Here is a 15,032-nt window from a genome sequence, read left to right as displayed (position 1 = left end):
AGTCAGGATAAGACAGTTTCAGCTTACACTCACCACCGTGGGAATAAAAACATAGTATGACCCCAATGTTAAGGAATTAACGGACTACCAAAGGGACCGAAAATCTAAGGGAACAAAAGTCAAATAGCTTTTCAGATTATTTACAGAAATGTCATTCTTTCAAGCTTGTGTGTGTTGTGCTGTGGTGTGGATATATGCTTTAATTCAACTAATTTTGAAATATCTATTCGCATTAAGAAGAGTCATTCTGGATATGCTGTAAGTAAGTTTAAATTATCATTAGAATGTCTAGACTATATACAAAGGTTCTCGGTAAGCAGCAAAGAAACTGCAGAAGTGTGTGAAAAAAAAAAAAAAAAACATAGCCATCAATGAACGAAAAACAAAATGCCCCAGTAACCTATAATGAAAAAAGAGTCAACTGCACTTCAGATCTTGTGTTTGTGTGTTTTGTGCTGTGAATATATGTTTAAAATCAGCAATTTGGAATATTCAGAAAACCTCGATATTTCCAAGATGTCCCATTCTGGAAAGAAATGTAAGTAATATCTGTGAAATAAATGAGTAAACTTAAAAGAACAAACAGTGTCGTCGATGTGTTATGCATATTTAAGTAAGATGACTTTTGAAATCGCAGTGAATTGACACACGATTTGTTTATTTATTTATTTATTTATTGAACTTTAAGATCTTAATTTTAGACAAATCAAAATATTCGGATGAATTATGAATAAAATATGTCTGAGCTATAGAAAAATAAGTGTGTGTTTCAGGGACACCAGCATATAATTAAATTATTCAGAAAACTCTAAACCTGCCGCCATATCGACTCTACTCCACTCTAAGAATTCCAATAGTCTTTAGAATATGAATATAGAATAAAATATGTATAAGCTATGGAAAAAAATAGTGTGTGGTTTGAGGGACACCAACATATAATTAAATTAGTCAGAAAAGCCTAATCACTGCCGCCATCACGACTCTACTCTAAAAATTCCCACCGTTTAACAGGAAAGAAATACCCCAAAATGTATTGGAAAATTAGTGCAGCCATGTATAGACAACCAAAGACAAAATATGCTGACAATGACGGATGTGTGTCACCCTTGGAAAATTCCAAGATATCTTATCTCAAAAACATCGCCCACAATTCCACAGGCAAACCAAAACACCATGTGATATCACAGAGACATATGTTCCCCAGAAATATCCAAACACATAACGTCACGATTCCTTATCTCTAAATACCACCCACAATTCTGTACACGAACCCCACGCACTGCATGATGTCACTGACATAAGTGGGACCCCAGCGAAATTCCAAACATTCCAAAATCACTATCCTTCACCCATAATGCCATACGCAATCCATTTACTTATCTACAACTCATACGAATACACATCCAAGAAACTGACAATGCTTCTCCCCATTCACCCTACCCCTATTTTGTTCATAGTATCCCACCAATCACGACACGAATCCTTATCCACTAATATCTTCCTTTTCCATTCAAAACAATACTGTCACTTATTTACAACTAACAAATTATGTCACTTATCTTCATCTGAAAATAACACACATCCACGTCACGATTCCTTATCTTATCTTGATCTGGTTAAAAGTGTCCCACCAATCACAACACGAATCCTTATACACTAATATATCTTCCTTTTTCATTCAAAACAATAACGTCACTTATTTACAACTAACAAGTTATGTCACTTATCTTCATCTGATAACAACTCGCATTTCCGTCCCGATTCCTTATCTTATCATGATCTTGTCAGAAGTGTCCTACCAATCACAACACGAATCCTTATCTCTAATCATCACCCATAATTCCATATGGAATAAAACTGAAGCCATTGACACATGCCCTCAGGGAAATTCCAAACTCATGACATCACACACACAATGACGTTATCATCTCAACCAGCAACCACGTCACGATTCTTTGTTATTTTGATCTTGATCTTGTCAAAAGCGCCCGGTATGCTACTTAGGTAGGGATAGGGGAATATGCTACTTAGGTAGGGATAGGGGAATTTATAATCGGCTTCAGCGATGACTGGATTCCGAGAAATCTAAGATGTTTATACAACTTTTAACTTTTTGTGAAACTAGAAATACTGGGATAATCCTTTAGTATTGTTATATCCGTTTATATCATGGTTCAAAAGGAAATAATTATTAAATAAAAGTATTCACCTCAAAACTCGACTTCATTAGAAAAAGCGAAGATAGTTTTAGTGATGTTGCCATAAGTGGAAGAGTAACTTGAGTACAAATTCGAAGATTAAATCAAAATCTGTAATCGCGCAATATAACAGTTCAAAGTAACGAAGATTGAACAAAACTAAACTACTAAAAATTTTTTTAAAACTATTAAAATATGTGTTTTGATTATAACAAAGCAACCAAAATTATATATAAAAAAAAAGACAAAGGAAAGGGAACGTGATTTTTACTAAAAGAATACATTAGGTTGGCTGCTGCTTTTTGTGGGTTTTGGTTTTGATTTATTACTGATTTGTGAACGAGTTTGTTAATGAAAAATAAAAGACGTTACTATTTCAATCAAGTTTGAGTTAGTTGCAATCTGACAGAACTGCAGAGTTTTTAAGAATCTCACATTTCTTCCAACAAACTATTCTTTGAGGCAGCCGACACACAATACGTTGTAATACCTTCATCTAGTTCCACATTAATTCAACATTGTATTGTTCTCAGAGGGATAAGTTCCATATCCAAAGGAAACAATACCGTATTGAGATTGCAAATAAACATGCTAATAAATTTATAAGCATTTCTAGCTGTTATTGTTTGTTTGTTTCTTTTTGTTTGTGTGGGAGAGAAAGATGATTCGATATATAATTTTTATATCCACATTTTCGTTGCAGTAGCTCCTGTAATATAAATAACATATTTACTTTATTGATATACAGTTAATCATAATAATGTAACACGAATATGTAATTCCACTGTACACTGATATGAAAGTGTACAGTATACAACTTATATTTTTCTCAACAGAAAGCAATAAAGACAGAGAACTCTTAGCAAAAATCCATAAGACTATCGCAAATGAATAGGATGCTGCTACGAACAGGTGCCATTGCTAGAATCACCATAAAAGAATATAAGATGCTTCCCAGAGGAAGTTCTCGAGATAAGGGGGATTAAGGAATATGCTCTCAGAACTGAGTACGGTGTGCATGGTTGATAGAGCGTTACTTGCTAAAAGAGAAACGGTGTGATGACGGTAGTATAAGGAATGATGGTGCTTCCATCGATGTGACGAACAAAGAGCGAGCTGTATCCTGTCAACGGAAACTCTTATAATGCGCTACATGCATTAGGCTTAGTGACATCTTTCATTAACTATCAGTTAATGAAAGATGAGAAAGTGAAAAACATGCACTACATCAACATAATCATCTTCCTACATCTGGCTGAAAAGCCCACGCTAATCTGCTCTTATGTAACTCCTTATCTCCAGAGTGAAATGCACAATTTGGTTTTTATCTGAGATTACAATTGCATCTTCTGGAAAGCCGGTTTGCAATTTAATTATCGAGGAGATATTCATGAAAGTGATCAAATTTATAGTTGTATTTGTTCTAATAATTACCATCAATCGTTCGGTATATGTCAGCCTTATTGTACCAAAGAAGTTATACTGTGGGTTATTTCACGAAATCTAAATGCGAGTACTCCCTGGATTTCATTACAATTAGCATCCCGAACCGATACAAGTCGAAACATTAACAAAATAGCACAAAAATTATTTTAATTCTGTTCATATTTCAGGAATTTGAAAAACTGCACAGTTTTGCTTTTAACCATAGAATATGAGAAATGCTTGAGGCATCAGCTAAAAAGCCGTTTATTAATGTGAGCGCTACAAAAAGAGGTTTGGCTTGCAAATGAGTGCATTCATTTTTGCTTTGTGTTTCATGGTTTTATATCTCTGTACGATAGAAAAAAGTAGCACACAGCGAAGAATCCTTGCAGCTCCATCTATGCGCCATTCATTGGTGAACAATCAAATTGCTTCGTTTTATTTGTATGCTCGTATGTGGGAATATAGAAAAGCATCAGTAGGTAAGGGGAAAAGAAAAGCAAACATCATTAAGCGTGAAGTAAGTGAATGAAAAGAGTTTGGGCACAAGCAAGTAAACGATTACTGTCCTAGCTTATCAATTAAAATGGAAAATAAATTTATTCAGGAAATATGTTTTGAATTCGAGCGAGGAAGGAGAAATAATTATCGATTTTAGTGATATTTAATGTTATGCTATATACAACTGTATCCAATTTCACAAAATCCCCAAGAGGAAGCTGCTTTGGGCTAACATCTTTTGGTCTATTAAAAAAATACCATTCGTTCTGCTCTTTGTTGGGCAATGTCTAAACTCAGTAAATTGAATTTCTTTGACTTTGTTTTATATGTCCTTGAAGATGCTCTTTCCTTCTACTAAACATACATAATTAGTTTCAATAATCAATTTTTGTGTGTGTGTGTGTGTGTGTGTGTGTGTGTGTGTGTGTGTGTGTGTGTGTGTGTGTGTGTGTGTGTGTTTGTTAGAGAGAGAGAGCTATTACAATGAGGCTTATTTATGCTTGTATGGTTTAGTTCTCTCTCTCTCTCTCACACACACACAAATTGATTATTGAAACTAATTATTCGTGTTTAAGTAGAAGAAAAGAGCATATTCAGAGACATATAAAACAAACAAAGTCAAAGAAATTCAATTTAGTGAGTTTAAACATTGCCCAACAAAGAGCAGAAAGAATGTGTTTATTTTTTTTTAATAGACCAATAGATATTAGCCCAAAGCATTTTTTCATTAGTTTAATGGATAGTCATAATCACTGGTAAAATAATCTATCACGAAATGCTCTTTGCCATAATCGGGTAATTTAAAAAATTGTATTATTTTCATAAACGCCCAATGTATATAACTGCCATAGTTAGGAGTTAAAAATATCAACTATAAATATTAATCTGGACATGAGGTGCGAGGTAAACCTCTGGTCTCTCTCATTGCTGAGAAAGCCTCTCCCCTCACAGGGGAGGGCTGGGTCTACTTCTCTCACGGTGATCCAGTCCATCTTTGTACAGTGCATATTTTGTATGTATGAATGCGAATAAATAAATGAAGGACATCACAAATATTCGTGCCCAAGGCGGGATTCCAACCCGCAGTATTTTGGCTGGAGAGCGGATGCGCTACCCTTTCGACCAACCAGGCCGACAAGCGGAATATACTTTAACACAGCATTTCTCAACCTTGCTAAGCCCAACGACCAGTAAAATGCCTAAAACAATTCTACGGACCACTAAGTTATTTAATTTTTTAAAAACTGTATGTGGGGATTACCAACATTTTGGAAAAAACTGTGCCTTTTATAACATAATAAATCTAAAAGCATGTTTTGAATATATATGGAAACATAATTAAGTTGGAAGTAAACGATTAAAAGTGTATCGTCACTGAACAAAGTTTTAATTTTTTATTAAACAAATAAAGGTATCAGTTTCTGATTTGCTGTGGGCAAATGAATGGGTATTCATTCTCGCTGATGTCCCCCATTCACTGCCCACAGCAACTTTTATATTTTATATGTTATCCCCATTCATCTGCCCATACTCATGAAGCTAGCCCCACAACAACTTTTATCTTTATGCACTCTCTGATTCGATCTGCGACATGTAAACTGTTCCATTCGCTAAGTGCGTTGTGAAACGAGGGGGAAATGTTCTTATCTTACTCCGTTCATCATAATACTGAATACGAACTTGACATCCATGGATTCCATCATGGATGGCATCCCTTGTCCTGTCCAAACCATCCCCTACATATACCCAAAAATTTCACTCAGAACATCCCAAAGCCATTAATGCCCCCCCCCCATCCACACACACACACACACAATTCCAGCCGATACGAACCGCCTTATTTCCCTGACAACTTTTGTATGACCAGCAAAAAACTTTAATACATCCTGTTATGTGAGGTCCTTCCCGTTTATCAGTCCAACCCACGATGTCTGCCGCAAAGTGCCATCCACGTGGTCGCGCGCATTTTTCCGCCAGCGACCGTATGCCGTATATACCGTACGCAGAATGTGATTTGTACTAATCGTGTTATTTTAATTATATCCGTCCTGTTTTATCCAGAGGCACAGATTTACGAAGAACAGCGGTCTTCGTAAATCTGGCAGGTTCATTAATCGTGTGGTGGTTTTATTTATATCCGTCTGTGTGTTGCTTGTATTCGTTACGTTGTAATATGTGTTTCTGTACAACCCATGACCATACGGATGTTGTTGTCTGCATGCGACGGATTCGATGTGCTCGGCCGCATATTCCCGCAAGCGACCGTACGAGATGGAACTTTCTAAACGGGACGCAGGCAGCTATACTCCTACCCAGCAGAGCCTCACCGTGACGTCACCTCAGAATGCGCCCGACCATTTTCTATTTCTTCTATTATTTCTATTTCTTCTTAATATTTCCTAGAGAACGTGAGAAAGCCGTTAAAAATCATTACATGTCTTCATCATCAGGTGGTAACTACTAGTTACCACCTAATGACGAGTCCCTTTTGAAAGCGATTCAGAGATTCTGGGATTTATCTTGCAATGATCGTTGGATGCTTCCAAGCTATCACCCTGCAAGACTAATCCAATGTCCTAGAACCACTCAAAAACATTAGGTAGACTGACAACATGTGATTTATGTGATTATTAACTAATATTCTGCAAACTCTGAAATCTTTGCTTTCTAAAGAGCCCAAACTGTAGAAAGTCTCGTTGTATTCACATATGATAATAATCGCACTTGAAATCTTGGAGCTAAAACGCCAATTCTCATAAAAACATTAATTTTAAACCAAAATTTGTAATCATGTTTTTGTCATTTTGATTTTATTTCATAAATTTTTATAAACATGAAGTTAAAATCTTAAACGTCCACTTTATCGATTTGAAAGACAATGTTTTAAAAATTCTGTGGCATTTATTGTTAAGCCTATTACGATTATTTGCACATCTTGTATTTCCTTCCCACAGGGTTAAAAACTGGGCTCTAAAATTCGGGAAGAATATCGTGGAAGGAAGTGCAGAAGCAACATGTTTGAGAAGTGTGGCTGAGGTAAGAAAATTCTTATTATCCTATTTACAATTATGCACTGTGCAAGACAGTTTACTTGATAGAAATTCCCATGGCCTTTCAAGGATTGTATATTTAATGTAAATTGCTAATTAAAAAACACACACTAAATAACATAATTTAAAGCAGTTATAACAAATTCATATAATTCATAATTATAACAACTTCACATGTGCTATAATTAGAATCATAATTTGAGGAATATAGCGCAGCTTTAGGTATGAATAAATTTATTTGCTTTCATCTTAATTACTGCGATCTAAAAGTTGTTTAAAAATAAACGGATTTTATCATTACAAACTTAAATCGGGGTGTGGCATTTAGTCAGTTAAATTTTCATATTAATAAAGGGTAATTTTAACTACAGAATCATATCTACGCCAAACCTTGGCTGTGAGATGCCGGAGAAATCAGGCAGACCCCTAGCGAAGGTTCCAAAGGTGCTATCCTCTCAACAAAATTCTTAAAGTATTCATTAAAACTATTTTTGCAGCTCATAATCATGTGTGTGTTATGATCCATCGAGTTGTTTCCAACTCCTGGCGACTCCATGAACATACATTCTCCATTCCGATCTGTCCCTGACCATGTCTTTCAGAACCTCCAAGCGTACTCCACCCATCTAATTCTTGGTCTTCCTCTTCTCCTTCTTCCATCAACTTTAGCAAGCATCATCATCTTCTCCAGACTGTCATTTGCTCGCATAATATGTCCGAAGTGTGACAATTTTTGCTTGATGAGCATAGCTTCAAGGGAGCAATTTGGTTTTATTCTGTCTATCACTGATTTAATGGTTTGCTTTGCAGTCCATGGTATTCTTAGTAAGCGTCTCCAAATCCATAATTCAAATGCATCTATCTTTCATCTTTCATTTTTTCTCAGGGTCCAACTTTTACATCCATACAGTACAACAGGGAATACCATTGCTTTCACGATTCTGATTTTTGTTGTGAGGCCAATATCTTTAAAGATCTTGGTTTAATTTTTCATTGCTTTTTTTCCGAGTAATAATCTTCTAACTTCTGTACAATAACCATCTTTATCAATTCGAGATCCTAGGAACACAAAATTATTAACTGCTTCCATTTTCTCCCCATCTACTTCAAAATCATTAAGTACACATGTTGCCATAACTTTTGTCTTTTTGAGGTTACATTTAATACCATATTTAGCACTTTCTTCTTTAACCTTCATAATAAGTTCCTTCAAATCTTCTTTGCATTCTGGTAGCAAGGTGGTATCATCTACATATCTCAAATTATTAATATTTTTTCCACCAATTTTAATTCCAACTGAAGACTCCTCCAGCCCTGCCATTCTTAAAATGTATTCGCTGTATGGAGATAAAATACATCCTTGTCGCACCCCTTTACCTATTGTGAAATACTCAGTTTTTCCAAGATTTGTTCGGACAGTAGCTTCTTGTTCATAATAAAGATTCCTCGGAAGGATAATAATGCTCTGGGACTCCTATTGTTCTTAAGTCAAAAGCCTTGCTATAGTCAAGGAAACAGAGGTAGACATTCTTGTGATATTCCTGTGCTCTTTCTATTATCCATCTCACATTGGCAATTTGATCTCTTGTTCCTATGCCTTTTCGAAATCCTGCCTGTTCATCTGGCATTTCTCTCTTCATGAATGGTTCCAGTCTTTTCTGAATGATCATAAGTAAGACTTTACTTGCATGAGAAATCAGTGCTATAGTTCTGTAATTTCCACACTCTCTTGCATCGCCTTTCTTCAATATAAACAGATTTTTTCCATTCTCTAGGCCATGTAGTTGCGATCCAAATTTGCTGCCATAGAGCTGTTAAAATTTTAACTGCCTCTTCTCCCAGGGCTTTGAGTAGCTCAGTGGGTATTCCATCTCCTCCTAGTGCTTTCTTACTGGATATCTGTCGCAGTGCCCACTTCACTTCACTCTCCAGTGGTACTGGCTCCTGTGTATAATTCTGCTCTTCAAATTTCTCGGTAAGTTTGGAGTCGTTTCTTTAAAGGTATACTGTATAATCTTTCCATCTTTCTTTGATGTCTGCAGCTTCTGTAAGATATCCTTTGTTGTGTTTATTTTTCAATATTGTCACTTTGGCACTAAACTTTCCTGTTAGTTCTCTGATATTTTTGAAAATATCTCTTTTTTTCCTTTCTTGTTTTGGTCTTCTATTTGTTGGCATTCCTGGTTAAAGTATTTTTCCTTGTCTCTTCTGGCTTGTCGTTGAAACTCTGCATTCAAATGCCGTACTTTCTGCAAATTTCCTGTGGCCTTCATTTTCCTCCTTTCCTGGGCAGTTTTGATGGTATCTTCTGACAGCCATTTGGACTTCTTACAAACTGTTGGGATATTCTTCTTTGCTTCTGTTTAAATTATATCTTTAATCTCTTCCCATAGTTCATCTGGTTCTCTTTCACACAAATTGAGTGTGTTGAATCTGTTCTATATAGTAACATTGTATTCAGCTGGTATTTCCAAGATCATATCTGATAGACATTTGTGATGTTTTCAGTTTCCGTAGTTTCACTTGTATCGTAGCCACTAATAACTCATGGTCTGTTCCACAGTCTGCACCTGGAAAAGTCTTGACAGACTGAATTGCACTTCTCCATCTTCTTTGTCCAAGTATATAGTCAATTTGATTTCTGTGTTTTCCATCAGGTGATACCCATGTGTACAATCTTCTTTTGTGCTGTTTAAAGCAGGTGTTAGCAACAAACAAATAATTCTCTGCACAAAACTCAACTAGTCTCTTCCCTGCAATATTTTGAATACCTAAACCTAAACTGTTATTCCTTGTTCCTCAGTCTCTCCCACTCCTCATAATCATACGAGTAGTTAAATCAGTGTTTTGACTAGCACAGTAAACATCGATATACAGAACATATTTTTTCTCAACTATAATGCTTAAACTCGTACTGATAGATCACTTTAGAGGCTATACCTTAGTCTAACTAACATATTAAAGTAGATATACTTTAATATACGATCCCTTGAATATACTACAAAGGTAGCATGATTTTCCCTACCAAAAACTCTGATTTTGCATTCAGCAAATTGGCCAATTTAAGGCATATAATCAACCACCCTATCCACAAATTAAGGATAAGAAAGCCAGGCGCACATAAGCTTGTAAATACCGTGAATTAATATTTGTTTTCTTAAATGTCCTATGAAAGTTGTTGGTTTGACATTGGCCATATAATACGTAGCATGAGAAATCAAAGGGGAATAAAAGATATTCGAATGAGAGTAATAGAACTGATATTCAGTACTAACTAATCACAGCATTCATTAGCAAAATTTAAAAAAAAAAAAAAAATAATACTAAAATGCAGGAGCATATCTCTTTCCCACAGATGTGTGTACGTGTGTGTGAAAGAGAGAGAGAGAGAGAGAGAGAGAGAGAGAGAGAGAGGTCGTATTTACTTCTGGAGATCAATGTAGTTCACGCAACTTATGAGTGCGTGTGTGAATTAAATGAACAACTGTTGCCATTTTAAAAAATTATGAGCGAAAATTTAACATGGATTTCTTTTTAAATGCCAAGCAAAGGTAAGTTAAACACCTCATATAGATATGGAGTCTAACGTTTAAGACTTTTCACAAGCATTTTTTTTTTTATTCAGCAGATCTTTTATACTGAATCTTCGCTTCAGTATAAAAGATCTGTTATAACAGTGACAAAGCTACCAAATTAAACGCGGCATTTAAAAGCACGGTTCAGAAAGAAACGTTCTTTTACTTTCAAGGTTTACGTAAAGTTTCAGAAACAACCGTAATCCATTGAAGAAATAAACACAGGCGATAGACCTTACATTTTGGAGATGACCTCTCATTGTAGTATGAAACATTTATCGTAATATTTCTGTATGGCATGAAGAATTTGATTTCGAGGATCAGGACTATTTTTTGTGATCATAATACTTTTAAAATCGGCTTCTCCTAAAACACAGACATTAAGTGTGCGAAGACGTCTCTTCGCACATTTCGTACAGTATATCTAGACGTGCCACACACGTCTAGGTGTACTATACGTGTGTGAGCAGTCGTTCTGTTTTGTTGAAACCATGAGTTCGAAATAAAACCTTCCATAAATCTTTGCATAATCAATACAAAATGCTGACTATTCAGATTCTTTTTCCAATATTAGATCCTGGCTCAGAGTATTAAAATGTGAGAGAACTGCATGTAAATCGTGCGGATATTATTTCGGTAGTATTTGATAATTGTACGACTAATAAATGAAACAAAAGAGGAAAACTTAATCTGTTTACAATCAGTTCATTTCCTGTGCAACCGGAATTGCGTTTCATGAACCCGAAGTATAGGAGACGCCTGTGTAGTCTTGTGACAGCAACTCGCCTATTGTACCAACTCTATGGGGACACAGATGTGCTTTTAATAAAATGTGGAGTACTTTTATGGGCAAAAGCGATGAAAGCTTTTCTACAGAAATCTTCACATTATTTTTAACATTACAACACATACAAAGTATCCACGAGTTTCTTCCTTAATAAGCTCTTTCTTAACTTTATTGTGCCAACTTAGGAATCTCTTCAAGGCTGTATGTTTCTTAAAATTCTAGTCTAGAATTTTAAGAAACATACATTTCGAACCGATTTTCGAACTTCCCTCTCCACAGTCTGAGGGGTTTTGCATGGTCGGGAACAGCTTTACTCCAATTAAACATTATAGCGTACCGAAATGGATAACAACCGAATTGATGAATCTGATAGAAAGCTGCTTTGGACAATCATAGTCCATGCACAGATTCAGGTAGCCATGAAACTGATAAAGGACATTTCTAATGAACTCACTACACTCATAAAATAAAGTGTGATAAAGTTTGGAAGAATATTCAGGAAAGAAAAAAATATTCTATGCATGCTTCAGTACTATAAAGGAACGCATGCATCGTATTGATCCTTCAGAGCAGCACGTTAAGGGAACGTTCCTGACAAACCTGGCGAGATGACTAACAGATGAAATCAATATTTTGCTTCTGTATTCACACAGAAAGAGATTTTCATTTTGATCGAAACTCGGTAGCATAGCAATGATGAACGAATATTTTATTAATCGAAAAAGAAATGTGGGCAAAAATCAACTCTTCATAAGACCCTTGGGTAGACGAAATCTAACTAATCTTGTTTAATGCTTCTCACCCCTTCTTTTTGAAGTACTTAAATGGACAATAGAATCCTTTCTTTTCTGTTTTTCTCAAAATTTGAGTTGTGTAATAACGAGGATCTCAACTCTTTTTGAAAATATGTTTGTAAATCAGAACAAACACCTTCAAGAGGTGTTTGTTTTGAATGCGTTTCTGTCGAGAGGTAAATAGCTCAAATATTCCACTTTTTTGTGTGTGTGTTATATTAAAATATATATGCCTTTTATTTATATTTGAGCACGAGTGTTTGGTCCACAGATGGTTGAGGAACGAGCCAAAATGAAGACAGCTGGCAAAGGGTGACTTCCACATACTGTACATTGCAAAACAGCAAAAAGTTGAGACAATTATAAATCACTTCCCATGTTTCATTTACGAATTGTGCCAAGTAATTCGGGTTTTTTTAATAAATATATAAGCTTAATGTTGGCAATGATAAATCGCATAGTCTATTTGCTATGTCTGTCAAGCAAATGCTCTATCGATTTGTAAACGATAAACCCTCAAGTTTATCGTTTACAAATGGGGAGGACAAATCCTGACACTTCCAACTTGCTGTAGTTAAAAAGCCGTTATAGAAGTTCATCATGTTTCAAAGGATTCGATGCCTCGCTGATGACTGCGCTAAGAGGGGGAAGCGTGTTGGCCACTCGATTCGATTAATATCCTTGATCTCCAGAAGTATCCAAACTGCTCATGTACGATGTGATGTAGCATCGTCATCCAGAAAAATTAATTCTTCACCTACCGCGAAACAATTGAACATGACGTTGAAAAACTTCGCTACATATCGTTCACCAGTAATAGTCCCTTTTTCCAGCACTTGTAGCTCGGTTCGTCGTTCAACATAATGCCTCTCCACAAATCATGACCCTAGCACCGCCGTATATATCCCTTTCACGAGCATTCTCGCAGTGGTAAGCAGTACCGCTTTTACGCCAAGTGATAGTGCTTATCAAGTGTCGTCTAGAATCGGATGAAAGACTAAAACGACTTTCACCTGTAAACAGTATATTATCCCATTGGCATCTTGCTCAATTTTTATGGATACAACACCACTGAAAACATGCTCTGCGATGAACTGCGGATAAAATGATGCAAACTACAGGTCTTCAAGAGTAAAGGCCCACTTGTCGCAGACATCTTGCCACAGTTCGTCGAGATATCCGCGTATCTGTGACTGAATGGAGTAGACCTGCAGTGGTGCGTTGATTACGTTTTGCTGTTATAACCAAAACTCTGTCTTCATGGTCTGTGGTAGAACGAGGGCGACCGCTTTGCAAACGTCTGAAGCAGATTCCATTGGTTTGAAACGCTGCCCAGTGTCTGTATACAAAGCCATGTGAGATTCCAAACTCTCTGGCAATATCATTAATTCCGCGGTCTTTTTCAAGCTTTTCAATAATTCTTCCTCACGTGAAATAATCCAGATGACGTATTTGCGACATTACAAGACATACAAATTTGCATCTTGATTCTTAGATGAAAAGAGTTTCCCTTCAAACACAATTCGCTTACCGCAACATTTTGCCTTTTATCCCGTTGAATGCAAACCACGTGACCTCTTTGCGAGCTATTCGAAAATTTGAATATGTGCCGTTTCCTACTCAAAATCGCCAGTTGTACAAATTGCCACAAGCTGATTGGTCTGAATTTGCGGTTGTAATCTTCAGAAATAGGGTTCGTACTTAAGTTTTGGACGGCAGTGTACAAATAATTATTCAACAGGCACTAAAATGGAAAAACGTGATATCGATTGATGATTTTGAAAACGAACTCGATAGCATTGACAAAGACATTATCGAGGCTCTTAAGGTATTATGGTGCGCCTGAAAAATAATACAATACAGGTAACAAGATCAATAGTTGAAAAATCGTACAAAATAAAAATCATTAGTAAAAAGGAAATTGGATAGCATTACAGCAAATAATGTGTCGAACAAGGATGTCGACTCTCCCGAATATTCTCTAGCTATTAATTAGCTGATGAAGTACTTCCAAAAATAGACGTATACTGAAGGATGATAAAAATAATAATAGATTAAATTGTTTAGGCATTTGCTGTGTCATATTATTGATAGCTCAAAATTCGAAACACGTACAAAAATGTGAAACGAAATGTCAAAAAATTGACTTAAATTAAATGAAAACATTCATTAAAATTCTTCACCCACCACAACAAATATCTATCACGTTTGGAAGTTTTGGAACTTTCTATATGAAAAATATTAAGTGATGACTATAGAATCACCTGTGCTTCGAATCATTAAATGACTACTGACATTTTTTCTACCGATGTTTTACCATCAGTTCTCTGCAGTCGAGTATTACTCGAAATTCACAACGAATTTCAATAATCATACGAGTTTCTCTCTGTCTCTCAAGTGCACGTGTGTGCATCTGTGTGCTAATTCAGTGAGCTCCATGATATTAATCACAGCTAAACACAAACGTGTTTAGCTGTGATTAACACGTGTCTTAACGTGTCTTCTGACATCAAACTAATTAATTTTAATTGAAACACTTTAATTGTGCTACTTTTCGAGAATAGCTTGCAATTTGATTGGAATTTTTAGAAAAACAGTTTTATTTCAAGAAAGCTTTCAGAAAGAGGCTTTATGATAAGGATGTTGTTGTTTTCTTGATTTATTAGACTTCACATAACCACAGAATATTCTCATGAGAATGC

General features: G+C 35.8%; 1 protein-coding gene across 4 annotated transcripts in view; it reads left to right on the top strand.

Moving 5' to 3' along the window:
* The window catches only part of LOC150106232 (voltage-dependent calcium channel subunit alpha-2/delta-3-like), a 2,133,114-nt gene that overhangs the window by 288,108 nt on the left and 1,829,974 nt on the right, over positions 1–15,032 (top strand). For 3 of the 4 annotated variants that reach the window (XM_090393048.1, XM_090393049.1, XM_090393047.1), the window contains exon 2: positions 7,079–7,160. The exons of the other annotated variant lie outside the window; for it this stretch is intronic. In XM_090393048.1, coding sequence (XP_090249174.1) covers positions 7,079–7,160 — 82 coding nt within the window. The remainder of the gene's footprint in view (positions 1–7,078; positions 7,161–15,032) is intronic. 4 annotated transcript variants of the gene reach the window in all.

The sequence above is a fragment of the Typopeltis vanoorti genome, chromosome 5 (assembly GCF_054136105.1).
Source record: "Typopeltis vanoorti isolate ZY-2024b chromosome 5, IOZ_Tvanoo_1.0, whole genome shotgun sequence".
Lineage (NCBI taxonomy): Eukaryota > Metazoa > Arthropoda > Arachnida > Uropygi > Thelyphonidae > Typopeltis > Typopeltis vanoorti.
This window is presented reverse-complemented; position numbering and strand designations above follow the sequence as displayed.